The 24405-nt window shown below is 32.5% G+C and overlaps 10 protein-coding genes across 13 annotated transcripts; 6 read left to right on the forward strand and 4 right to left on the reverse strand.

Annotated features, from left to right (window-relative positions):
* The first annotated feature begins 4009 nt into the window (after window positions 1–4009).
* On the forward strand, window positions 4010–5606 carry arg (arginase). The gene is made up of 3 exons (XM_015935323.3): window positions 4010–4570; window positions 4713–5324; window positions 5416–5606. Exons 1-3 carry the CDS (start codon window positions 4171–4173, stop codon window positions 5427–5429), a joined length of 1026 nt encoding a protein of 341 aa, XP_015790809.1. The 5' UTR covers window positions 4010–4170; the 3' UTR covers window positions 5430–5606.
* Window positions 5607–8585: 2979 nt separating this feature from the next.
* LOC107367425 (uncharacterized) lies at window positions 8586–9474 on the forward strand. Its single transcript, XM_015935127.3, has 3 exons — window positions 8586–8705; window positions 8776–8875; window positions 8987–9474. The coding sequence occupies exons 1-3, from the start codon at window positions 8658–8660 to the stop codon at window positions 9229–9231; spliced, it is 393 nt and encodes a 130-aa protein (XP_015790613.1). The 5' UTR covers window positions 8586–8657; the 3' UTR covers window positions 9232–9474.
* Window positions 9475–10074: 600 nt separating this feature from the next.
* B9d2 (B9 domain-containing protein 2) lies at window positions 10075–10611 on the forward strand. Its single transcript, XM_089267305.1, has one exon. The coding sequence runs from the start codon at window positions 10075–10077 to the stop codon at window positions 10609–10611; it is 537 nt and encodes a 178-aa protein (XP_089123431.1).
* A 22-nt stretch (window positions 10612–10633) lies between these two features.
* Window positions 10634–12837, forward strand: tctn (tectonic). The gene has a single exon (XM_015935189.3). It carries the CDS (start codon window positions 10634–10636, stop codon window positions 12806–12808), a length of 2175 nt encoding a protein of 724 aa, XP_015790675.2. The 3' UTR covers window positions 12809–12837.
* A 237-nt stretch (window positions 12838–13074) lies between these two features.
* Window positions 13075–14413, reverse strand: LOC107367482 (glycolipid transfer protein). 2 transcript variants are annotated; one of them, XM_015935183.3, is made up of 2 exons: window positions 14130–14413; window positions 13075–13974 (listed from the first exon to the last, which is right to left on the reverse strand). In XM_015935183.3, exon 2 carries the CDS (start codon window positions 13926–13928, stop codon window positions 13212–13214), a length of 717 nt encoding a protein of 238 aa, XP_015790669.2. In that variant the 5' UTR covers window positions 13929–13974; window positions 14130–14413; the 3' UTR covers window positions 13075–13211. The 2 variants fall into 2 exon arrangements, with proteins under 2 accessions (XP_015790669.2, XP_015790668.2); XM_015935182.3 differs by having other exon boundaries at window positions 13075–14054.
* Window positions 13075–16402, reverse strand: LOC107367485 (uncharacterized). 2 transcript variants are annotated; one of them, XM_089267306.1, is made up of 4 exons: window positions 16245–16402; window positions 16049–16154; window positions 14130–15791; window positions 13075–13974 (listed from the first exon to the last, which is right to left on the reverse strand). In XM_089267306.1, exons 1-3 carry the CDS (start codon window positions 16290–16292, stop codon window positions 15532–15534), a joined length of 414 nt encoding a protein of 137 aa, XP_089123432.1. In that variant the 5' UTR covers window positions 16293–16402; the 3' UTR covers window positions 13075–13974; window positions 14130–15531. The 2 variants fall into 2 exon arrangements, with proteins under 2 accessions (XP_089123432.1, XP_015790671.1); XM_015935185.3 differs by having other exon boundaries at window positions 13075–14054.
* An 894-nt stretch (window positions 16403–17296) lies between these two features.
* Window positions 17297–19418, forward strand: LOC107367481 (uncharacterized). Its single transcript, XM_015935181.3, has 2 exons — window positions 17297–17956; window positions 18029–19418. Exons 1-2 carry the CDS (start codon window positions 17326–17328, stop codon window positions 19246–19248), a joined length of 1851 nt encoding a protein of 616 aa, XP_015790667.2. The 5' UTR covers window positions 17297–17325; the 3' UTR covers window positions 19249–19418.
* A 523-nt stretch (window positions 19419–19941) lies between these two features.
* Window positions 19942–22975, reverse strand: LOC107367484 (uncharacterized). 2 transcript variants are annotated; one of them, XM_089267303.1, is made up of 6 exons: window positions 22761–22975; window positions 22521–22631; window positions 22366–22428; window positions 22102–22285; window positions 21905–22033; window positions 19942–20611 (listed from the first exon to the last, which is right to left on the reverse strand). In XM_089267303.1, exons 1-5 carry the CDS (start codon window positions 22833–22835, stop codon window positions 21906–21908), a joined length of 561 nt encoding a protein of 186 aa, XP_089123429.1. In that variant the 5' UTR covers window positions 22836–22975; the 3' UTR covers window positions 19942–20611; window position 21905. The 2 variants fall into 2 exon arrangements, with proteins under 2 accessions (XP_089123429.1, XP_089123430.1); XM_089267304.1 differs by having other exon boundaries at window positions 20463–20611; window positions 21941–22033.
* Window positions 20715–21741, forward strand: LOC107367487 (acyl-CoA-binding protein homolog). Its single transcript, XM_015935188.3, has 4 exons — window positions 20715–20818; window positions 20909–21023; window positions 21349–21411; window positions 21505–21741. Exons 1-4 carry the CDS (start codon window positions 20804–20806, stop codon window positions 21579–21581), a joined length of 270 nt encoding a protein of 89 aa, XP_015790674.1. The 5' UTR covers window positions 20715–20803; the 3' UTR covers window positions 21582–21741.
* A 570-nt stretch (window positions 22976–23545) lies between the features above and the next one.
* On the reverse strand, window positions 23546–24272 carry MED9 (mediator complex subunit 9). Its single transcript, XM_015935186.3, has 2 exons — window positions 24094–24272; window positions 23546–23992 (listed from the first exon to the last, which is right to left on the reverse strand). Exons 1-2 carry the CDS (start codon window positions 24198–24200, stop codon window positions 23722–23724), a joined length of 378 nt encoding a protein of 125 aa, XP_015790672.2. The 5' UTR covers window positions 24201–24272; the 3' UTR covers window positions 23546–23721.
* Window positions 24273–24405: the final 133 nt, after the last annotated feature.

The following is a 24405-nucleotide window of genomic DNA, read 5'->3' on the forward strand; positions in this document are numbered from 1 at the left end:
AGAAGAGAAAACTCTTGCATCTTCATGTTTCCATGTCTCCCTCTCTTTTGGGTTCTCGTCTGAGAAGAGAACAAGAGAGAAAAGAGAATGGAGAAAGATAAGAGTGAGTCAGGGAGAAAAAGGGAGAGAGAGAGAAAGTGAGAGAAAAGAAGGGGAATAAAAAAAAGGGAAATGAAAAATAGAAGATAGCAAAGAAGAGAAAATGGTTATTTTTTTCATCATGAAAATAGAAGAATTCACTAAATATATCGATTGAACTTTGTTATACGATGTCCAAGTTTAACAATATCTCGTGATTCAGATCAGATTTTCAACAGTTTTGGGTTGATAGTCATTAGCGCGCCAAAAGCGAAACCAATCCAAATGGTTAACAACCGAAGGTAAACCAGGAATGACAGAGACAATCACATTATTAATAACGTCTAAACCAGGGCAAGAGTGTTTACTCTTTGAACCAGAGACAAAAAGCTGTAACTTTACAAGAAAATGATTTCTGGTTTTTAGTTAAAAATCAAATCCTATTTAGCTGTTATTATAACCTGTTGAGTAAAAGTGAACCGTTTTTTCTTGTGACAAATGTAAATGTGACATTTATAAGTGGATTAATTGGAGAGCCTTAAAATGACCAGATAACTGGAAAATTTACTTTACATCATGAAATCTTTAATTTCTTTTCTTTGTTTCCGTTAATCATCATCATCATGTTAAATATGAAACATGTAAAAATCGTAGAACAATCTTCAACAAATACAGAATGGTTTCACCAGAAAAACTCTTACCTTTCCAGGCCATTCCTTTCCAGGTTAGAATCTGAATCTTACCTTTTACATTATCTTTTACATCATTTCCATCATCATCAACATCTCAACCATCTTCTTCTTCTTCTTCTTCTTCTTTTTTTCTTCTTGCTCACCATCATCATCATCTTCTTCGTAAGAAGAAGCAACAACAACAACATCATCATCATCAAAAGCAACATCATCATCATTCTCTCTTCTCTTATTTTCAGTTCAGCTCTAATATTTCTTTCTCCTTCTTTCCATCATCATCATCATCTTCTTTTCTCTTTTATTCTTCTCCCCTCTCTCACTCTCTCCTCAACATTAGTTGAGAAGAGGGAATCAGAATGAGAGAGAAAGAGAGAGTAAACTTCGAGGTCACAAAGGATGAAGGAGAAAAGGAGAGAATAGGAAAAAAAATGAAGACGAAGAAGAAGAAGAAGATGATGATGATGATGATGAGGACGAAGGGAAGATAAAATAGAAAGAAGGAAAGAAGTTGAAGAGAAAAAGAATTGAAGACAAGATTTTTTTTTCTTTTTCTGGCTACATTTAATGAAAAATATCCATCTCTTTATGATTTGTATCTTAAGGTTTTTTAGATTCATAGGTGAACAGAAACTTCATTAATCACTGAAACCTATTAGAAGCGTTACTAGCTGATAGAAGAATCACAAAATTATTTAATAAATTCAAACCGCAATTCAAATTGATACAAATAATCTCCTTCGCGGATTCAGAGGCAATCATTTAGTAAATGTAAATGATTATCTGATGAAATGAATGATTTGTTCTTTAATAAAAACAATTTCAAATTAATTGAACTCAAAGAGTCTCTACCATTCTCTCATGATATAAAATAGTGCATTATAAAATGAAATAAATGAGTTACATGATCAGCTAGCATTTGAAACATTAAACTCAAGAAAAACAAGAAACTGCACAAGAGTAACTTCCGAATCTCATAAAAGATGGCGCTATTTACAAGAGTGGAATTAAATTTCTAATAAAATTTCACAATTAGTTGATTGAAGATATCCAAATTATGGTAAAGTCTTTGGCTTATTCTGGATGCAAATATTGCTATTTCTATCAAGTCAGACTAGAATTAACTCTTAAAAAAGCTGAATAAACCTGCCAATGATAAGACAAAATGAAAAACAATAATTAGCAGTTTGATTTAGTTTAATAACAATGATTACGATAACTTGGTTAACTCTTGTAAACTAGATATCATGAGAATAGCTAATAATAACTTTCAAATATCAACTATCAAATACACACATTCGTATCAAATATTGAAGCATTTACTTTGCTTGTGTCATGTAGATTGGACCATTGCCTCAGAAACGTCTAACTCTGGGAGTGATACTTTACCTCTAATAAACTCGTTGAACATCTTCAAGAGAAATATAAGCATTTTAAGATCTCGGCGATGTATTCAGCCGTTTCTCTCGGCTTTATTGTCTTTAATATGATTTTAAATGATTAAAACTGAGACAGATTGTAAGCAATTAACTATACATTAGCCTGAGACAAGAGGCAAACATTACAATCACTTTTAGAGTGTAGTTTTAATATGAACTAACAGATGTCAGTACAAGCATAACTTTGAATTTCCAATGGCCTTTCAACTTACCAGATTAAATTTAATTAATCAGTTTTGGTCTTCTGACTTGATTCTTGTTTGTGTAGCCAATTATGTGAGAGTATTAATGGTGTCCATTAAATTAACCAATCAGCTGATTTCTCAGCAATTAGGGCAACAGTTACAAAAACATCCAAGGTAAGTACATCCAGGTGTATTTCATCAAAATTACGTTTAAATGAAATTTCTATTCCACTGAATATATTAAAATTCAAATCTCTACACCATTATTTATCATTAGTATCGATATTTCAATGATATTCTCACCGTATAAACACTTTCAATATAAACATATCATTCCACATTAGCATAACACTTGTTTAATGTCTGTCTCTCACAGTGCACCTGAGAATGTCTGACAATTAGTTTTTAGTAAATAATTAAAATTAGTCTGTTTCTAGACAGAATCGTCTTCTTAAATATATAATCGCAAATTTTCATGACATATATTTATTTATTAACCTTTTATTATCTCTTCATCTGTATTTGCTTTCCTTATTTTCTTCAAAATTTAGCTAATAACAATTCATATAAACATTTCTATTGACACTAACTTATAATTGTTAGGCATCAATGACGTTTCCATTGACGAGTTCATCAGCTGGTAAAAATACTGATAATATCAATGATAAAGATTCTACTATTTGCTCATCTGATTCAATTGCTTACCACAACATGAATTGCTATTGTATAGAACTGTCATTAATTGAAGCTTTATTGTACTGATGGATAGAGTGACAAGGTGACACACATGAAATCAAAAATGAACAAGTAAAAGGTTTGTATAAATGATGTAAAAGCATTTGTTTTACATGAAGATTGATCCTGAGAAGACATGAGACAAAGAAATGATACAAAGATTCACTCAATTGGGTAAAATGTTTCACAATTTAAACATGACACTCTATTAAATCACCTTTTGGACTTTGATATTAACCGAAGTTTATTGTTAGAATCAGCACTTCTTACAGTGATCCGTCTATTAACATTATGGGTAGCTTATCCTAGAGATTATGAATAAATTGATAAACATAAAGATGAAATAAAGTCATAATATTTCAATCTGATTCTCTCAAGGGCTTATAATGATTACGAATGAACAGATAAATCAAATGTTTGGTTTAAAAGCGAAAGAAACAAGATGCAAAAAAATCTCTGAAAGTAAACCAGAAATAGTAAAATTATCAAGGTTTTTCCTTCATCTATTTTCATGATTAATGATTGTTATCATGAAACAGCCTCCAAAATGAATATAATTTCAACTTTAAGAACAAGAAATTTCAAGGTTATGTTTACAATTTCAATTGAATCGAGCCTTTACTCAGTTTTTCCGCCATCAGTCAACATGCAAGATTCAATTCAACTCAATTTTGATTATTGTTGACAATGTTTAATCCATCCGCGTCTGTATGAGTTTGAGAAACGATTATCAGTATTTGTCGCTTGATCCTCGGCTGATTAGTGCTTCTGGTTTTATCTTTCAATTGATTTTTCGCTATGAGTAAAAGTATAACGGGAATCAATTTCAAGTGTTTGATATGAAATGTCAGCAATTATCTACAAAAGATGAAACATTAACCAGAATCACTGCCAAGTTAAAATGTTGCTCTTGTATATTTATTGAATGTAAATTGTATTTATAACATAATTTCAATTTGTTTCATCATTCCTTTTTTGGTTATTCAATTGTTTTAATTTAATTATCTTTGATTTTCATGTTAAATTAACGTTTTGTGACAACAAATGGCAACCAAAACATTAACCCGATTGCTATCGACATCTATATCTCAACAATTGAATAAAAAGATTGGACTGGTTGGTAGTTGTTTTGACAAAGGACAGCCTAGAGATGGTGTTCAATATGGACCCAAAGCCTTCCGAGAAAATGGTTTAATTCAAAAATTTGACGATCTACATTTGGATTATAAAGATTATGGTGATATAAATGTTAAAGATGTCTTGGAAAATCAAAGTGATCTTTCAACCTCAACGTCACCAGCCAAATTACCAGAAAAATTGATCAACAGTAAACTTAAAAATGTCCAACTGGTTGCTGATTTCAGTAAACTGCTTAGTGAAAAGGTTCACCAGTGTTTAAAAGATGATAGAATCTGTCTCAATATTGGAGGAGATCATACTCTAGGTAATTACCATGTGACAATTAGAATAATTGTGCTTGATTAATCAATAATGTAAGCCCATTCAAGCTTTGAAAGCTTTACCTAATTTTGATGTATTTATTGTTTCTGCTTGCTTACTAAATCTTTTTTTGTTTCATATCATAGCGATTGGAAGTCTTTTTGGCCATATTAAATTTAACCCAAAATTTTCAGTCCTCTGGATAGATGCTCATGGAGATGTAAACACAGAGAAAACGACAAATAGTGGAAATATTCATGGAATGGTGTTGTCCTTTTTTATCCAGGGAATCCAAAGTGAAATTGAAAATTCACCCGATTTGACATCTCTTTTTCATTCCATCCCTCCAAATCTTGACTGTTCATCTCTTTGTTATATTGGACTTCGTGATCTGGATCCTCCTGAACGTCATTTGCTTGACAGTCTTCAAATCAAATATTTTACCATGGGTGATGTTGATAAACTTGGCATCAGCGAGACAACTTCAAGAGCATTGGACATTCTGAAACCATCTGCTAATAAACCTCTCCATGTGAGCTTTGATGCTGATTCTCTGGATCCTTGTTATGCTCCATCAACAGGAACTCCAGTTCCCGGTGGATTGACTCTGGATGAAGCTTTAACTTTGGCTAAAACCGTTTCTGCGACTAATGCAATAAGATGTATTGATTTTGTTGAAGTCAATCCTAAAATTGGTGAAGCTAAAGACGTTATTAAGACGGTAGATAATTCAATCAAGATACTTCTTTCACTTTTAGGTAAAAAATATTTTAATATTAAATCATCTATCAATAACTCTCAATTTTGAATGATCAAAAATTAACTTACTTTTCATTTTTTTATTCACAGGTGTAACGAAATAAGTTGACGAGATCGGGAAATTCATCTTTAGATTATTTTCAACTGCAATAAACGTTGAAATTTGCTGGTTATTTCACACCTATGTTAACATATCATCATTTTTAATGATTCACTAAATTATACAATGTATTATCAAAAAAATAGTATTTACCTAAAATAAAGTGAAGTAAATATGAAAATATTTCTATGGTCATTACTTCAAGTTTTTAACAAGATCTAACAGCTAAGATAGTAGATGGGCTCGATTGTTTAGGATTTGTTGTTTTTTCACATGAAATATCAGCTTAATTATTTACTTACAAGTTAGATAACCAATGCCGATAATTTGGCAAAAATGAGATTCGGTTGAGAATAAGGATATTAATGTAACTATAAGTATTATAGATTTGACTTTAGTTTCTTTGCTAAAAATTGCTACATTTCTGCACAAATCGTCAAAAATTGAAACAAATGGACAAAAACGGGTAGAAATGAATTGAATGCAGCTTTATACTCTGTGAGTTTGTAGAGATATGTAAACTGAGTGCATTGGTGCTAATAAAAAATTCATCCGATAGATAGATTTCAAGGAAATCGAGGATAAAGTTGAAACTTCGATCGACTTTTCTCCAGCTATGGAAGCAGATTTTTTCAGGAAACTTACCTTACTGATGTATCTTTTAATAATAAACCAGAAAATCATCTAATTTTGAGGAATAAAATTTCCTTGTTTCTGTAAAACAGTCAAGTTCGATTTTTATCTAAACCGATCACATTCCATGAGCGTGAAAGTTATCGCGCTGAAACTTATGCTTCGTCCATAAAAAACTGTTTTCTCACCCCATGCATTGATTACTTTATTCAATTTATCAACCGTTCTCTTGATTTCGGACATTGGACCTAAAACTTTGAAGCTCGATATTTCGAGAATGACATCTTCTACAATCATAATTCTTTCGCTGAAATAATTCTCCGCTAATTAGTAATTCAATGCAATCAAATAACTTTCAATTAGCCCATTTGGGTAACGATATTTAAGTTATAAATGCACAAGAAACAACTTTTTCAACAAACAAAACTCATATTAATGCATATCTTGGTAAATAAACCAATTTTCTGGTTAAACTTGCAAATGAAAAACAAAAAGTAACGCCAAAGGCTCGAACATTTGGGTTATAAGTTGAGACTTAGTAGGTTTTGTAGGGAATTAAAAGCTGAGTCCATTGGTGCTTATAAATAGTTCATCCGGTGAACAGTTTTCTAGAAAATCGAGGTCGAAGTTGAAACTTTGATCGCATTTTCTTCAGCTATGGAAGCAGATTTTTTCACGAAACTTATTTTCCTAAAGTTTATTTTGATGATGAACCAGAAAATGATCTTATTTCGAGAAATAAGATTTCCCTGTTTCTGTAAAACAGTCAAGTTCGATTTTTATCTAAACCGACGCCATTCCATAAGCGTAAGAGTTAGCGAGCTGAAACTTTTGCTTCGTCCATAAAAATTGTATGTACACAGCCATAGCCAAACATATTTTTGAATACATCAACGGTTCTCTTAATTTTAGCCTTTGAACTGAAATATTCGAGCCTCGATATGTCGTGAATGGCATAACCTACAGACATCATTTTTCGACCAAATATTAGTTTGCAAAATGGACTATAACATGATACCTGTAAAAATCTTAATTAAACCATTTAATAATGGATATCCTTCTAACAAAGATTTGTGTTTGAATAATCATTCTACTTTATAAATCAACTGACAGCATAAGCAATACAATGCTATAACTTTTTTTGTAATATCTTGAACGATTCAACTTTTCAGTATATTATAGCCCATAATAAAATCTAAAGTTCGAACTAGAATGATGTCTGTAGGTTATGTCATTCACGACATATCGAAGTTAGAATATCTCAGTTCAAAGGCCAAAATCAAGAGAACTGTTGATGCATTGAAAAATATGTTTGGCTATGGCTGTGTACATACGATTTTCATGGACGAAGCAAAAGTTTCAGCTCGCTAACTCTTACGCTTATGGAATGGCGTCGGTTTAGATAAAAATCGAACTTAACTGTTTTACAGAAACAAGGAAATTTTATTTCTCGAAATAAGATCATTTTCTGGTTCATCATCAAAATAAATATTAGTAAGATAAGTTTAGGGAAAAAATCTGCTTCCATAGCTGAAGAAAATGCGATCAAAGTTTCAAATTCGACCTCGATTTTCTAGAAAACTGTTCATCGGATGAACTATTTAGTAGCACCAATGGATTCAACTTTTAATTGCCTACAAAACCTACTAAGTCTCAACTTATAACCCAAATGTTCGAGCCTTTGGCGTTACTTTTTGTTTTTCATTTGCAAGTTTAACCAGAAAATTGGTTTATTTTCAAAGATATGCATTAATATGAGTTTTGTTTGTTGAAAAAGTTGTTTCTTATGCATTTATAACTTAAATATCGTTACCCAAATGGGCTCATTTAAAGTTATTTGATTGCATTGAATTACTAACTATTGGAGACTTATTTTGGCGAAAGAATAATGATTGTAGAAGATGTCATTCTCGAAATATTTATGTTCAAAGTTATATCTTTGAATTTGATTTCCTCGAAAACTGTGGATAAGAGAAACTTTTAAATTGCACAAATGGACTCAGTTTTCGTGTCTCTACAAATAAACAGAGTCTAGATTTGAATGGAGTTCATTTTTACCCGTTTTCGCCCATCCGTTCAATTTGTTTAAATTTTGCAGAAGTGTCTCAAGTTTTTTAGCAACAACCCAAAGAAACTAAAGTCAAATCTCCTCATAGCTGCAGTAATATCCCGATTCTCAAGCAAACCTCTAAATATTAGTTATCCAAGAATCTAATTAAGCTGATGTATCATGTGAAATATCGGCTGAAGATGTCAATCATAAAGTCAGTAATTATTACTGATAATGAAAGCAAAAATTGATCATACTTAATGTAACCAACCTTTACAATTTGTGGTTTGTATGCAAACTTCAAGGAAGTAATCAATGATACAATAATGTGAATCATGAATGATTTGATTTATAGTTAATTTTCGATATTTTGTAGCAATAATTCAGCATTAATTGTAATTTTATCCTGCTGTTCAACCATTTTGTACTAGCTTATATAAATCGAGAAAACTATGATTCCCAGATCCATTGATTAACCAAGTCGTTCCCAATTTGTTGATTTACCACGTTAATTTGTTCAAAACGGATAAAACTAAAACCAACTCAACAATGAAGTCATTTTTTGTGATCAGTTTAATTGTTCTTATTGCAGCAATGGTAAGATCTGGTTAAATTGTGATCCCAATCACATTAGCTCTAATATCCATAATGTTTTGTCAATCAACAGGTCAGCGCTCAAGAAACTTTAACCGGCCTTTACAACACCAGACGACTCCCTGCTCAAAATGAATACGCAGCAAGAAGCCTTCATGCCGCTAATCAAGAATGTAAGTCAAAATTATAATTCAAGACAAAATGTCTCCATTTTATCATTTTAAAACCGAATGGAACTCAAATTAAAATCTGATTATCTGCTTTCTTTCCCTAACTTCTTGAAGATGGTCAAGCTCAACAGGCTCGAGCTGTTGCAGCTCAATCAGCCCAAGCAGCTCAAGCAGCTCATGCAGCCCATGCAAATCAAATGGCCCCATCAGCTGGTATGAATGCTCGTCAAGTTGATATGATGGTTCGACAGGCTGCCGATAAAGCCGCTATAATGGTTACTCGATGGGCCAAGGCATTGAGAGAAACAATGATCGAAAATGCTGGCCGTGAAGCTTCTGCTGAAGGACAAGCTTTTTAATCTAATGTTGCTTCTTATATTGAGTAGTCAACAAACATGGTTAATCAACCTAAAACGAGAAGATCCAAATCGCAAGTCTTATCTGCTACTTTACTAAACAAAAATAAACATAAATATCTCAGACACTTAAACCTGTAACCAGCTTTTTGCCTTACCTTTTTGTCGTATTTTTCACGTTGCCTTGACCACATCCACTTCCAATGGTCAGATTGCCATCAATAATAAAAATAAATTAAAATAAAAGCTTGATACTAATTATTTAAATCATAATTATCCGGTTAACAAGCTGCTTCTCACATGGAAGTCATTGTTTCGAGTCTAACCTAAGCTAATGGAGTTATAGTTCGATTCGAAACTAGCTAATTATTGTTGAAATTTAATCAACAATTGGCATCTTAATCGACATGAATTGTTTTCTTGATCTTTAGCTTGATCTTGAGTTTTATTTTAGCTTTTATACACAAACATTATAATGGGTTTACTCACTGGGCTTGATTTGTTTTGAACCCAAAGATTTGTTTTGATCTTGTTACATGGAGACGCGTAACTAAGATCATTTAACCACTTCTTTAACCGTTTTTTAACCGTTTTCATCTTATATTTTAATTCTTTTTTGCTTGTGAATTAATTGTAATAGTTAGAAATTATTGTTTTTATTAGTGAATCAATTGAACTAAATACTAGATCATTAGAACAGCAATGATTTCTTTATTTTAAAAAGTGCATCATTATACCGTGAACAATGAATATTTGTGTTTACAAGTTAACTGAAGGAGGGAAATTGTCTTCTGCTTGCAAAATCAACCAAACTACAAATTTCTTGTGTTTTAATCGTCATTTTAGATGGCTGAAGTGCATTGTTTTGGTTCCATAATTGGCACTGATGATGATTTCAATGGTGAAACTGGTCTATTTGCCAAATGGAAGATTACTTATGGTCCTAACTGGCAATTAATTGAAGGCAATAGCTCAGGTGATACTCAAGTGGATTTTTCATCGATAGATTCTCGCTGCTACTGGTCTCATCCTATTGACGTTCATTTTGTAACAAATGGTATACAGAATTGGCCTCGATTCGAGTTTCAAGTTTTCAAAGAAGATTCATTTGGGCGTATTTCGTTTGTTTCTTACGGTTTTATCCACCTTCCATCTACTCCAGGCTACCATAGACTTAGATGTTATACTTGGAAACCTATTGGAGGCATAACTGATCGTATTCACTCCTTTTTTACCGGATCAAGTTTAATTTTACGAAACTCTGAAATAATTTATAACAATTGTGATCGCTTTAGAGTCCAAACGGAAAGTAAAGGAACAATTTTACTCGATTTATATTTGATTGTTAAAAATTTTGATAGATTTGGTGTTGAACTAAGCTGATTGAATAAGCACCAGCAGAGAGATGAAATCATTACCAACAATCCTTCAGTTTATATTTTCTTTGTCTCTTATTGGACTCTATTGGGTTGGTGGTCAAGATAATTCAACATTGGGACAAAATTTAACTTCCGTGGCCAACTCATCAATTGAAGAAGTAAACATTACTATGAACAATGAAAGTGTCACTTATCCTTCAATGAATGAATCTAAATCAAAACCAGAGGCTGATAGAGTCGCTAATAATCGTAACCAATATCAATTGAGTCAAGTGCCGTTTGACTCAAGGTATGATTATTGTTCTTGCGATCTGAAAGCTGGATTTTGTGACTTGAATTGCTGTTGTGATGAAGATTGCAACGATGAGGAGAGAGTAATGTTTGCTTATTGTGAATCTGTCAAACATTCAAAACAATTGGATCAATATTGCTTCAAAGAGTATCCCGTGTATCAAAACAATACAAGAAGGTCAATTTTAGTGAAGGAATCGAGCTCAAGTTTATTCTGCGTTTTTAATGATAATGTGAAAAACATCAAAACATATCCAGATCGAAAGTCTGTGACAAATGTTCAAGAATATCGTAAAATCATAACATCTTCTGCATCAGCCTTAACATCAACCTTTTCTTGGTCTCATTCACATGAAGAAGAAGATGAAATCTTTACATCAACTCATGGTAAAGGTTTTCGATATGGAGACCCAATTGTTGCCACTTCGATAACTTCTCGTGGAGTTGAAATTAACGATATATTCAGATTACCTGGAAGCTTGTTGGTATCACAAGGATTTTGTGATACTTTGAGACCAATTTTATTCCTCAAAGACTCATCTCATTCGTGTGTAAGAGACATTAAAGATTACCAACAGGAATGCATTTCCAACCAGTTTTTAGGAGCATCCATTTATTATGAAAACATTTACATCAGCAAAATGGGTTCATCAAAACCAATGGAACCAGAAACCAGGACTTATTATCAAATTGAATACACTTCATCAGAAAAACAATCCGTGAAGCTGCCCACAACAACCAAGACATCAACCTCAACTAATAAGCAAAGTCAAACAGCAGATGCTCGGAATGTCCAGAGTAAAATGGTCACATTATCCATACCTAATTGCATGTATCTCAATGAATGTATTGCTATTCATTGGCCTGATAAAGATTCCAACCTCAATGCTACTAGATTGGTTCAAAATACAAAATTGCAAGCAAAGATTTGTGAAGGTGTCGTAAATGTGGTTAATTATACATTTTATTACGACCCAAAAGATGGTATCGACTTGATTCGGTTATCTTTTGGATTTACAGAGTTAACTGAAAACTTACCAATCAAGCAAACATTCAATGTTAACTTCAAGCCAAATGAAAATTATCTGGTTAATAAGACATTTCCTTCCCATGAATTCAGTGGGAATAAAGGTTACATTTTTGGGAAACCAATTTTATTCCGTAATTCATCTTTATCAAACAACAGCTCAAGTGAAATTAATCACTACAGAATACCGTCACTTTCTCAGGGCAATGGACAGTGCACGGTTAACCCAATGATCCAGCAAACTGTTAGATTTGGCTCTAATTACAGAACAGGCTGTATGTTGAATACATCTCGTTTTTTAGTGGAAAATAAAATGTGCCAATCAATTCAACGAGAAATTATGGACTTGCTTGATGGCGTAAATAAGGATTTGACTTATGTTGCCATGTTTGGGAATCCAAACATTTCTAATCCATCTGATTGGATTCCAATTTTAGTCGACGATGAACCTCAAATACTTCAATCAGATTCTGTTCCCAGATTAACTGCTGATGAAAGATGTCCAGCCTTGGTGACCGGCTTTTCCCTTGATATCTATTATGCCTTAGTGGGCCAAGAATCTCAATCTCAGGCAAAAATCATCAGTGCGGTTAAAAGATTCAATAAACCAGTTGACTTTCGTCTTCGATGTCATTCCCTTCTTTGCCGACACAAAAATAACAATTTTCTGATTGAACTCTCCTTAACAGTCAACTACATTGATTTAACTTTCCCAATTGAGACTAAATTTGCACCTCCACCAATTTTCCGATTTCAATTGCCTTCAGATTTCTTTTATCCATTCCTAACCAATTCATTTCATAATTATAATGATAGGAAAATATTTATATCTTGTGTATTCATCTCATTAATAATCCATTATTTATCTAATCAACACATTTAATAATATTGAATAAATTAAATTGTTTTTAAGCATCTATTTTAATATTCTTGTACTCTGGTAACCAGTTAAATGGGCCACTTTCACGACTTTCATGAATTGTTATAAAACGACCGGCTTTTTGTGAATTTCATTGATATGGTGAATGGAATTTCACATTTTCTCTGCCGATTCGGGTTAACATGAAACATAAGTTAACTTATTGCTTTAATCACTCTCTAAGTGTATATACACGAAGTTTAGGATTATTATAAGAATCACTTTACGTCTTCAACTTAAGGGACATTTAATCCAAAACAAAAATAAGACAGTGTATAATTAAAATTTCATACATGGGATGTATACACGAAAAAGAAGTGTATTAATTAAAATTTTGACGTTCCTAGTAAACATGATCAGGAATTATTCAATATTCAATGCTTAACCTATCATATAGTTGATGGATAGAGTTAATATTTATTTCAACTAGTTCTCTGTAATCGTTCATTTCCTGATAAAGGCATTTTTCTTTCTCTTTGTCTATACCAGCAGACGAATTGATTTCAGGCGAAAGAAGATTAATAATGGTGTTTCGAGATGGTGCTGCTTTGAGGCTAAGATGAACCACATTCTGAACAATCCAATTGTGATGTTTCCTCAAGGTGGAATCGTATGCGAGAGTAAAATGTTTGGTTAAATCATTTGATAGTTCACCATTGTGATCACTATTGTAATCATCGACCAATAGAGATAGAAACATATTCATGTATTGCAAGGCTCGAGTTAGCCATAAGAGTGCATCAGTTCCGATTTGTTTAACACTGGACAAACCGATTTCTGATTCGATGATTGAATTTAGAGTAGTAAACCTAGATGGATCGGTGTTTAAAATTTTGGTCAATTTGTCAACATTTCCTCCAATGTCTGATCTAACTGGAATAAATACTGGTCCTAAAATGGTTACAAAATCGATTAAGCTTCGACAGGCATCGAGGAAAGGCTGGATTGGAATAGGTGAATCAGGTTTTATTGCAGGAAATTTCAGGAATTTAAATAATTCGTTGTTTGTGGCAGGTAGTTCATCACTTTCTTGGTTTTCTTTACTCTCATTATTCACATCGATTTCCCGAGATGTTTGCTCCATTTTTTATTCACTAGGTATCCTATCTCACTAACCATAGATAGGCACACTTAAATCAAAAAACAAAAGGTCAGGAAATAAATGAGTTATTCAAACGATTAACAGCCAGAATTTTTTCGTAACAATGTACTAGAAGGAGAAATACATGAAACGTATTATAACAACTATTTCAGATTGAGAAATACAAAAGGAAACTATACTTACTCATAATCAGTTTTCCATATCATTGATTGATAAGATTATCCTTCTCTTTTCAGCTGAAATCTCCATTAAAAATTGGATGAATCACAGCTGAACTGAGTTGTGAAACAATTTTAAACTGTATATGAATTCATTTGAAATTCGAGTCCAAATCTTGAAACACAATTGATTTGTTGATCTTTATATTAATATAAAAAAAATTAAATGAAGAGGAAAGGGCAGAGATGATTAAAAACAAGGAGGAAAACGATTTAGCAGGAAAATACAGTTAATCAAAAATGGTTCACAAACTGAGTTGAACAGCTGATCTTTAAAAGTAGAAGATACAAGATAAAATACAATTAAGTGGCAGTTTTGGATTATTAATTGACCCCACAAATCATCCATTTTTGTCCTTTCTAAAACCATGTTATTGTAAAACTTGGTCTGATTTTGGTGACTCTAATACTTCATTCTGATCATTTCCAATGATTTCTGTTGCGTCCTCCTTTTTAGTGCCTTGACCCTCAATCTTTTCTTCAGTTAGGGTCGTTGTCCAGTGTTTATCAATACTGCCGAGAGATATTAAAAGATCTTTAGCGAAACTAAACTCAGCCAAAGGTTTAAATTCAGCTAAAAGATAAGCACTCTTCACTATAAAATATATACTGGCTGCATAAATAACCAACCAGAGAAGAGAGCAATTCCAAGATGGACATAAAATGAAGCGAGTAATTATTGAAGATTCCACGATAAACACAAACATTATTTTAATGGTGAAAACGAGAAGGCAAAAGGCTTGAGCAATTAGGTAGATTATGAGGAAATATGAATTCATAAAGTAAGATCCGAGAGACATGAATAGGTAACTGGCCAGGTTGATATATAAAATGAAGAGAAAGGTTTTCAAATTTTCCAATCTAACTCCAACTCTGGTATCAGAGTCAATTATGAATTGATCAAACCAGACTATTTTACAGAATGAACAGAATGATGCATTTTTGTCAACCGAATCCAATGATAAACATCCATCGAAATCACAATGACCAGTCCTTAGTGTATAATAACGAATGTACTGAGAGATCAGGAGAAGACTTATGAATAAAATTATCCCCCAATGACCCAAGATTGCTCGAATGCGACCAATCGATGGCTTAACGTCGGTTGTTGTTTCACTTTTAGTGTGACGAACAAAAATTCTTTCAATACTTAGCATGATTGGAGAACTGAAGAATTGAGTCAAAAATGAAATTTTAGAAGAACTTGGATATTTCACAATATTTCATAGTCATAGTTCATATAAATTGAAGTTTTATTGTTCAGTGAGTAAAATAATCAACATGATTGATAGAGTTAATAAATGGCTAAAAGGTGAAGATTTATTAAAGGGAATCATATAAACATAATTATTTGAGATATATATTTTTTAATCTTTGGGTAAGCTCAATTTTTCACAAGCTATTTTTTCAATATCCTCCAAATTTAAACTATCTACATTAGCTGACATATCTTTTTTCATATGCTCAATTATTTTATTGACATCTTCACCATCATAGTATCCTCGAAGGAAAGTGCTTAAATCACTCCAGAAGCCGGGAGGCTGATTCTCCGATGCGCCTTCGAAAACTTTGAATAGATTGACCTTGCTACCCTCTTCAAAATTATAATCCAACAGAGTTTTATCATCTAAAGGAAATAAGGAAAATAAAAAAATAATTAGCTTACAATGAAATGTGCAAGGTGTGTAAGTATGGTATGACATCAAACCGAGAATTGTCAGATTTATATTCTGGTATATGGTTGTGTGAATTCATTGTATGACTAAAATCAAATCATTTGTAATTTCCAATTACAGCGGAACCTTTAGATGAACAACTGACATGTGACACCTGATTGAAATATTTACTCAACGGATGGTAATGAATTTAGAGAGATCAACTTACTTGCTAAAGTTTTCCCTTTATACATCAGTCTTTGATTATGGACAGGCAATTGGAATACTTTTGAAATCTCTTCCTTTAACCGAAGAATACTCGCATCTGAGGGAACCTTTTAAATGAGAAAGGACGAGAATTATTGAAAGATTAATGTTAGGCAAGTTGAAAAATTACCAACAGATGCAAAAATAATCAAACTTACCTGAAGAGGCTTCTCATTGCCATGGAATTCTTTGACTTGGATCAGCATTTTAACCTTTAACTAATTGACTCGTTGTTTTTAAAATTCAAATAATGTCAGAAATAAAAAGAATGGATTAATATTAGTGAAATGATTTGATGAAAGCACTTACATAACAAAAACAAAATAGGGAAAAATGATTGAGCCTCGCCTTGTTTATTGCACCAATAGACGGCGCTGTTAAGCTATTATATTTTATTATTTTTCATCAATTGTGTTTAAAATTGCTTTTGAAATTTTCTTGATTCAATTTAATCCAGATCTTAATTTTCCTTAAAAATCGTACATGCCTTCATCAATAATCTTATTTGCCCCGTTAAATCATCTCAACATCTCATGAAATCGTGAAAATTGAAACATTTCTTGTATTAACATCAGGGATTCTCGAGTTATTAATCCGAACAGGAAAAAAATAAAACGCATTTTATAATAAGCTGAACTTATCACTTCAGTGAATCTTGATTCAAGCCTGGATCAGGTTAATTAAGGCTCTCTTTCAATTAAGATGATGAATGAAACAATTAGTTAGGTCAAATTGTTTTCCTAGGAAACTACAAACCAAATTAGTTAAGTGTACATGAAATAAACATCAAATTAAGTTGAATTGGCTATTGTTCATTAGTATCTGCCAATATTCACATGATAATTAACTTTCTTTGAATTGTTGCACTTTAATAAACTGTTGATGTGAACCAGTAACACAAAATAAAGGATATAATAAGTTACAAAAAGACGTAAATTTAAACGGTCAATAGTAAACAAAGTTGAACTTGATAATGAAAATTCAAATGAGAATACAATTTTAAACAAACTTGATATAATGAAACAATTGAGATAAATTGTCGATTAATTTAATCAATCAAATTAAAAACATGTCACTCGGTTAAAGTGGAAACCAAGCCTTAAATAAACCCAAACAATGGAAGGATTAACCAGAAAAAATAAGTGAGTTGGCCATTGGAAATAAAATGGTATAAAAGTAAACAGAAATGTACTGTTTGTCATCAGAAACCAGCAGCAAAGCAAACAGTAAACCATCAAAATGATATCACAGTTTACTTCCAAACTGTTAGTTTCTACAATTTTCCTAATCCATTGTTCAACAGCCAGTGAAATTCAGAAAAATGTTGATCTACCATCTCAAGTGATTACTCCAGTACCAACCTCGGATACGCTTGTGCTACCCCAATCTCTACCTCAGCCGACTGGACCGCCAGATATTAAACAGCAACCTCAACATGTAACAACAAGTGATTTGAATCCATCTAAAAGTAAAACTAAACGTTCTTATGGCCCAAAAGGATATGATGAAAATGATAACCATTACCGTGAGATTGGCAACGATCTGATTGAAGAAGATTTACATGTTAAACATGAATCCGATTCAGGACGTTCCAATGGTATTATGAAAGGTTCTCTTCTTGATAAAGGGAAAGTTGGATTAGCTAAAGCAGATAAATCTAAACATGATCTAGATCAGGCTTCTGGAATCGCTCATTTAGATCAAAAGATTCACAAGGATCATGATAAATATGTGAAAAAATCATGGAATCGTGGTGATGGTTTTGTCAAACGCTGGAGCTGGGATCAAGGGACACATCTTGAAAAAGAAAAAGACGAAGGTGACAAGAAGCACACCGAGCAACATGGGAAAAAAGTCCACCATGAACACCGTAAGTCCATTAAATTATTAAATTTACAAAATAACATGACAAGTTAATACATTTTTTATTGAACTTTTTCAGATGAAGTTGACAAAGCAGCTGTAAAGGAAGTGGCGAAACAAAACGGAGATCATAAAATGGCTCATGATTCAGGATCATCTCACCAAAATGGTAATCGAAAGGATTCCGGATTCTTTCTAGAAGATTATAACTTTAAAGAAAACCATCGCAAACAGAGCGAAAAACGAAAGCGAAAAGAAAAGCAACCTAAAAAGTACAGGGAACAGAATTATGATGAAGATGAAGAAAAATTCCAAACTCCTTACGATTTTGCCATGCAAGGTTTTAAGGTAGGCAAATCTGGTCCCCCAAGAGATCATTATGGAGGCAAAAGAAATCAACGCTATCGACCTGCTCGTCAACCTAGAAGACCCCCAAGTGGAGGTCCTCCTCCACCTCCTCCTCCACCACCACCACCACCGCCACCATCGGATTCTCGATTGGAAGATTCTTACGATAGAACATTTGACAGTGTCAGTTCACCTGGAAGAAAAAACGATGAAAGAAATTATGACGATGACAATTCTCATGGCCCTGACCCATCCTATTTTACACCACATAATGATCATCATGACGATATGCCACAAAATTTAGGATACATTCCCGATAAGCACAGAGAAGACGAACCAATCATGAAAACTGAACATCGAAAGCCGTTTTACTCATCAAAAGATCCAATAGTTCATCGTCGCCATCAATCTAAGCCAACAAAGAGTTACAATCAGCGAGAATCATTGAGTAATAATTGGCGTTCAGTTAGTAGAGAAGACCAGGAACCTAAAAAACGACCTTACCGACGTGAAAAGATTGTCAAGTATGTAGATGAGTATGACAATAATCTTCATCCAGACATGGAACCACCGAAAGCTCCTAAATACACCGACTATCCTTACCCAGCTGAAGATGAACCCAAACCTGACAAGAAAATTGGACAAAGGAAATTAGGAAAGAAGACTTCTCACACTCATCGACATCATCGAATGCACAGACAATATTATGTAGATGATTCTAATCGATCTCCGTCCATCGACTCAACCCAACATCACCTAGAATCACGTAACCATTTATCAGTTCATAAAAACATCACCGATGGATCATCTTTGCTCAATCAAATATCACCACAACAGTTCCAAACTATTCTTGATAATGAATTCAGTAGGACCGGTTATTTAGGAATGGGCCATATTTTCGGATATGCAAGTGAAATTCCACCGATTCGCAAATTCATGCCTGAAAAATAATTCATCAATGCTATCCCCTTCCCTAATTTAATTATGAACCCAAAATAATTTATCGTCATTATTTCTTGTTAATTGTAGCTTCGTCTTAATATTATTGTGTAATTTAACAATGTAAAGCAAATTGTAAATAATCATCGATATCAAATTTAATTTAATTTTATGCATTTAAACATTATCTGACTCTTTATTTCATAACTAGAATCTGGAATCTATGAATTGACGGAGATTTGATTTCCATTTAATGACATCTATTTGTGCAAACCATTTCAATTTAGTTAAGCGATATCGTCCGGGTGATTTGAAAAAACAAATCTTCTTTCTTTTTAATCAGATTCAGCTTTTTTAATCTGGTTTTTCTGGATTGAGGATCAGATTGCAATTCGGGATAAACAATTTAAAGTTCATTAACTATTATTTACATAATGATAGAACGAACAAGCCAATGGTTCCAGTTAAAGCTGGTCCAGGATAAGGGTAAATGATTAAATTGAACCAGAAAAACCAGAAATGCTATCACCATGAAATTTCAAACAATTCGGATTAATTAAGGAACTTCAATGGATTATTCTTCACTTTTTAAGCTAATTTTTCTTTATAAAGTTCGAAGTTGATCTTGCTTTCCTGATTTGTATTTATAATCATGATCTAATTTCAAGATTTCATGTTCCAGTGAATCAAAATCAGTTTGATGGCTATGCAGAAAATAGTATTTTTTATTCAGATTCGCTTTACAAGTGCGTAGAATTGACTTTATGTGTTCAACATTTCAGGGGACAATCAGTAGAAAATAAATTAACCATAAATCAACCAGCATATGAACAATTTGAGGAAGTCTTGCCTAAAGACTCGAACATTTTGATAACATTTGATGTAAGCTTGGGGTGACGGTCTTATCCAAACCTAAATCCTTCTGCTTTTTTGTAAGGACCATTTGATGTACCAAATTGACAGCACATCAAGATTAACATGATTATACTCATTGTCAGATAAGATTGCTGTAACATTCAATGTAGTTTCATCCCTTATAAAGAAAAGGCCTAGAAAGTTGTTTGGTGGGTTGCATGTTGAAGGAACACAAAAAGTATGATGATAAGATCGATGATTATGTAGATGTTTTGTTGTTTTTTTTGTAAGAAGATAGTATGAAAATGATTATGAGACCAGTTGAGGATTGGTTAGAAAGACATAATCATGGGAATGTTGATTCTAGTTTGATGATGATGGATGAATGATTGGTAAATTTTCTCCTCCGGGAAATCAAGAGTAACAGAATCAGGTTTTAAATCACAACATCTCCACCTTAAACATTGAATTCTCTCCAATCAGGGAAGACGATTAAATCAATCTTAAAGGTAAGACTTGCCTAAGTTGTTTACAAAGGAAAGATCAAATATAAAAAATTAGAAACAAGTTATTTTATGAATTATTGTTGGTGTAATTTGATTTTGAAAGCTTCACTCATCAGTCAACTCTCATCGTTACAAGTTTTAACGTAACCTTAACCAGTAAACAGTTTTTTCCTCTATTTATTGTTACCATACCAACTACATCAACAATGGCTTCCCAAGAGGTTTGTTTTGTCTTTAATATTTTCATTAATTACTGATTTTCAATTTTAATTTTGTTTGGTTAATTGATTTTCGTTACATTTAACATTTAGGATTTCGACAAAGCTGCTGAAGATGTGAAAAATCTCAAATCAAGACCAACTGATCAAGAGTTACTCGAACTGTACGCTCTTTTCAAGCAGGCATCAGAAGGAGATTGTAACACTGGTAAGTTTTATTATTGCTTATCCAATATCTTTAGATTATTAAAGGATTGCTTGTTCATCATCAATCTAAAGATATGTGAGTGCTTGTTCAGTACAAAGTGATGTCTTTAAACTCGAAGTATAATAATTAGATGATTTCATTTTATATGCGTTGCTCTGTTTGATTATTGTTGTTTATTTGATCAGTGTTAGTCATATCATTGTTGAGTTTGGTTCTGAATTGATTTATTCTGTTCTGTATTTTACTTCCTTGAAGTACTAATTTAATACCATCAGCCATTGAAACTGATACAAATCATTTAATTTATGCTTTTCTTAATCTTTAGATCGACCAGGTATTTTGGACTTTAAAGGCAAAGCCAAATGGGATGCATGGGATGCAAAAAAAGGTAAACTAACATAATTAGAACTTCTTTATGAGGTTAAAAAGAGAAGATTTATTCTAAATTTCTTTTAAATTATTCTCATCTTTTTTGATTCAGGCATGTCCAAGGATGAAGCTCGTTCTGCTTATGTAAACCATGCAAAGAAATTGATAGACAGCTATGGTCTTCAATAAGAGCATTATGACTGAGCGAAAAAATGAAATCAAAGTAAAACTTGCAGGTGCAGGAAGGCAAAAATTTGGTTAAGTTGGTTTATCTATTTAAAATAACGCTCAAAAGAGTTGGTACTCGATAGTAAATTATCAATAAATAAAGAATCGTTGGTTTTTTAAATACGTTTCATCGTGATTCGCGAAAGAAAGGTCTCAATATCGGGAAAGTAGACTTTAGAAACGTGTATGCATAAACGGCACTTTCTACATAATATGAACCTAATGGAACTGTCAATCTGTTTTTTATCAATTACTAATTACAGTAAAACTGAATAAATACAAACCTTAAGAATTCATCAGCTCGTGAACCAACAACTTACTTGTAATGTTTCGTGAGGTATCTTGAGTATTACCATGTAATCTAGAATCGATACTTCTTTTTCCGAATAAAAGTGGCCTGCCCGTTAAAAGTCCTAATAGAAACAAAAAAAATTATATTTAGTAATTGTTCAATAAGAAATTAAAGCTTAATCCAACTTACCTGGTCGTACTGGTTTACCAATATGAAGTACTGCTGGTGGACGAACTCTAATTGGCTTTGGAAGTTGATATTGATAATCTGGGGCTGATTCATAACCTGAATACAGATTATCCGTTTGCACCGTGTTTAAATTGATATTGTTTCCGAGTGTATTATATGGCTGCGGTGGGACCAGAGGCATTTGCTATGATTGGAAAGATGTTAAGATTTTACTGTCTTATATTTGTATCAATTTGATATTGAAAATTTGAAAATCTAACATACCAATCGACATTGTTTAATCATACAAAAACCTTCCTCCACAGAAACGTTTGCTGGTAAATAGGTCTAAATATAAGAACCATAAATTAGATAGAGCCGTTAAGTACTGATTAAATGGACAAATTGTCTCGCTTATAAGTTAATTTACATCGACTTACCCCTCCAGTGCATTGTCTAACTGTTTTGACAAACCTCTTATTGTGACACATAACACATTGACTTTGTAACCGATAAGGATCATTTGAAGCAATACACAATCGCATTCGCATCTGATGAAATTGGAATCGAATCAGTGAACGGAAATTAATGATGGAAATGTAATTTAAGAGAGAATTCAATTTAGATATGTAATTTAATCAAAGCTTTACAATAAATGATGAACATTTAGATGAACTTACCACTGGTAAGGACAAAACACTGGTTAATGTAATGATGAGAAAGACATTGAAATGGATAAAACCATTGGAAAACATTTTATAAGTAAAAAACCACCGACAATTCCCTTAATGATCTTTTAGTAACCAACTTACTGAATCCTTGTACTTGAAAAATCATCATTAGTTGAAGCAAAAATTTTCATCTTCTCATCACACCCGGAAGATCTTGAAGCCTAAAATTTGAAGATCTTTTCCGTTCCGTCGATTTCGCTCTTGATTCATTATTTTTAACTTTTGAGAATCCTTTCAAAAAATTTCATTTAATCTTTACCCTCATTTTCAACCTTAGCTATTTTGTCCTCCACCTCTTTCAATCAAAGTAAATCAAGACCAGAAACAAGATAATGCTTTCGGTTGGCAGTGCAAAGGTTCAATTCAATTATGACCTTTTGTGCTATCACAAAGAAGATCTACCCATGAGTGATCATATAAAAATAATTCATGACACTGAATGTTTGAAAGGAAAAAGCAATTTAGAAGAAATCACAGAGTAACACGTCTACATAAGCAGTCAGTGCAATCACTAATTTGATTAAAACTATTGTTCTTGCTTTCGGGTGTTTTTTTCTTTTGTTTATTGATTTGTTTCATGTTTTATGAGCCATGATAAATATTGGGTATAATCAAGATTGAATGGAGAAATAAACACGGATTAGGTCGCCATACTTGCCATTTGACTAGAATGAACAAATCTTGATTAAAATTTTTTATTCACTGACAAGCAAACAAATTTTGTTCAACTGAAGTCAATTTGATAACTCATTTATTGTATCGTTCGTTATTAATCGTTGATCTTTGTTTTAATAGAGGTGTTTCTATCATAACAAAATAGATATTTACATGATAATGAAATTAATAAGATACACAATTACAGGGTAAATAAGAGAGATAAATAAGGAGTAAACTAGATGATCAACAGATATCATGTATGCATTTGGGAGGAACTTTCAATTGGTGAAAAGTTTTTATACTGAGTAAGAAGTTGTCTTTTCATGTCCAATTGTTTACTGAGATTTTCCAATTGCTTCATTTGCTGTTCCTTGGTTATGTCAATTCCTTCAATTTTCATCAGCTGTTCACGACACTTTTTGAATTTATCATTGAGTAATTGCATTTTAGCAGGAATTTCCGTTTGCTCTCGATGTATAGCCTTTTGTCCAACACTGCTACCTTCATTCAGCTCTTTTTCGATGCTTTAAGAAAGAGTAGAAATTTAGATGAAAGATAAACATTAGAAATAATTAGATTGTAGATCTTAAAAAAGTTATTTCAAAAATTAGCAAAAAAACCTTACCTTCTAATAATGTCATAAATTAATGGTAAAAATTCAAAATCGATGTCCTCAAGTTTGATATTAGGAGTGGAACTATTGTTATTATTATTGCTATTATTTGAAGCCATGATGACAATGATTTGATTACAATTAATAACAAGGAATTATCAAAAAAGAAAATTATAGCAACATGAGATTTAAAGAGTTTGTTATTGCCATCAAGCTCGGTTACCAAAGTTACTAAAATTCTGTCCAATTCACTGGAAGCGCGGGATTAGTTGAACTGTTGAAATTGTTTTAGTTAAAAAAATTGTCATTTACCAGAAATTATTC

Source organism: Tetranychus urticae, chromosome 2, assembly GCF_039701765.1.
Source record: "Tetranychus urticae isolate SD_2017Ah chromosome 2, NJAU_TeUrti_SD_1.0, whole genome shotgun sequence".
In the NCBI taxonomy this organism is placed as follows: Eukaryota; Metazoa; Arthropoda; class Arachnida; order Trombidiformes; family Tetranychidae; genus Tetranychus; species Tetranychus urticae.

Bases quoted from the DNA above. Each gene is read 5' to 3' on its own strand.
- arg (XM_015935323.3), top strand. From the start codon at position 4,171: ATGGCAACCAAAACATTAACCCGATTGCTATCGACATCTATATCTCAA. The intron at 4,571-4,712 runs GTAATTACCATG...TTCATATCATAG, and splicing joins TGGAGGAGATCATACTCTAG to CGATTGGAAGTCTTTTTGGC.
- LOC107367425 (XM_015935127.3), top strand. From the start codon at position 8,658: ATGAAGTCATTTTTTGTGATCAGTTTAATTGTTCTTATTGCAGCAATG. The intron at 8,706-8,775 runs GTAAGATCTGGT...GTCAATCAACAG, and splicing joins TTGTTCTTATTGCAGCAATG to GTCAGCGCTCAAGAAACTTT. The intron at 8,876-8,986 runs GTAAGTCAAAAT...AACTTCTTGAAG, and splicing joins TCATGCCGCTAATCAAGAAT to ATGGTCAAGCTCAACAGGCT.
- B9d2 (XM_089267305.1), top strand. From the start codon at position 10,075: ATGGCTGAAGTGCATTGTTTTGGTTCCATAATTGGCACTGATGATGAT.
- tctn (XM_015935189.3), top strand. From the start codon at position 10,634: ATGAAATCATTACCAACAATCCTTCAGTTTATATTTTCTTTGTCTCTT.
- LOC107367482 (XM_015935183.3), bottom strand. From the start codon at position 13,928: ATGGAGCAAACATCTCGGGAAATCGATGTGAATAATGAGAGTAAAGAA.
- LOC107367485 (XM_089267306.1), bottom strand. From the start codon at position 16,292: ATGCTGATCCAAGTCAAAGAATTCCATGGCAATGAGAAGCCTCTTCAG. The intron at 16,155-16,244 runs GTAAGTTTGATT...CTCATTTAAAAG, and splicing joins GCAATGAGAAGCCTCTTCAG to GTTCCCTCAGATGCGAGTAT. The intron at 15,792-16,048 runs GTAAGTTGATCT...TATTTCCTTTAG, and splicing joins TAAAGGGAAAACTTTAGCAA to ATGATAAAACTCTGTTGGAT.
- LOC107367481 (XM_015935181.3), top strand. From the start codon at position 17,326: ATGATATCACAGTTTACTTCCAAACTGTTAGTTTCTACAATTTTCCTA. The intron at 17,957-18,028 runs GTAAGTCCATTA...GAACTTTTTCAG, and splicing joins AAAAGTCCACCATGAACACC to ATGAAGTTGACAAAGCAGCT.
- LOC107367487 (XM_015935188.3), top strand. The intron at 21,024-21,348 runs GTAAGTTTTATT...CTTAATCTTTAG, and splicing joins AGAAGGAGATTGTAACACTG to ATCGACCAGGTATTTTGGAC. The intron at 21,412-21,504 runs GTAAACTAACAT...TTTTTGATTCAG, and splicing joins TGCATGGGATGCAAAAAAAG to GCATGTCCAAGGATGAAGCT.
- LOC107367484 (XM_089267303.1), bottom strand. From the start codon at position 22,835: ATGTTTTCCAATGGTTTTATCCATTTCAATGTCTTTCTCATCATTACA. The intron at 22,429-22,520 runs GTAAGTCGATGT...TCTTATATTTAG, and splicing joins TTAGACAATGCACTGGAGGG to ACCTATTTACCAGCAAACGT. The intron at 22,286-22,365 runs GTATGTTAGATT...TTCCAATCATAG, and splicing joins TGATTAAACAATGTCGATTG to CAAATGCCTCTGGTCCCACC.
- MED9 (XM_015935186.3), bottom strand. From the start codon at position 24,200: ATGGCTTCAAATAATAGCAATAATAATAACAATAGTTCCACTCCTAAT. The intron at 23,993-24,093 runs GTAAGGTTTTTT...TCTTTCTTAAAG, and splicing joins ATTTATGACATTATTAGAAG to CATCGAAAAAGAGCTGAATG.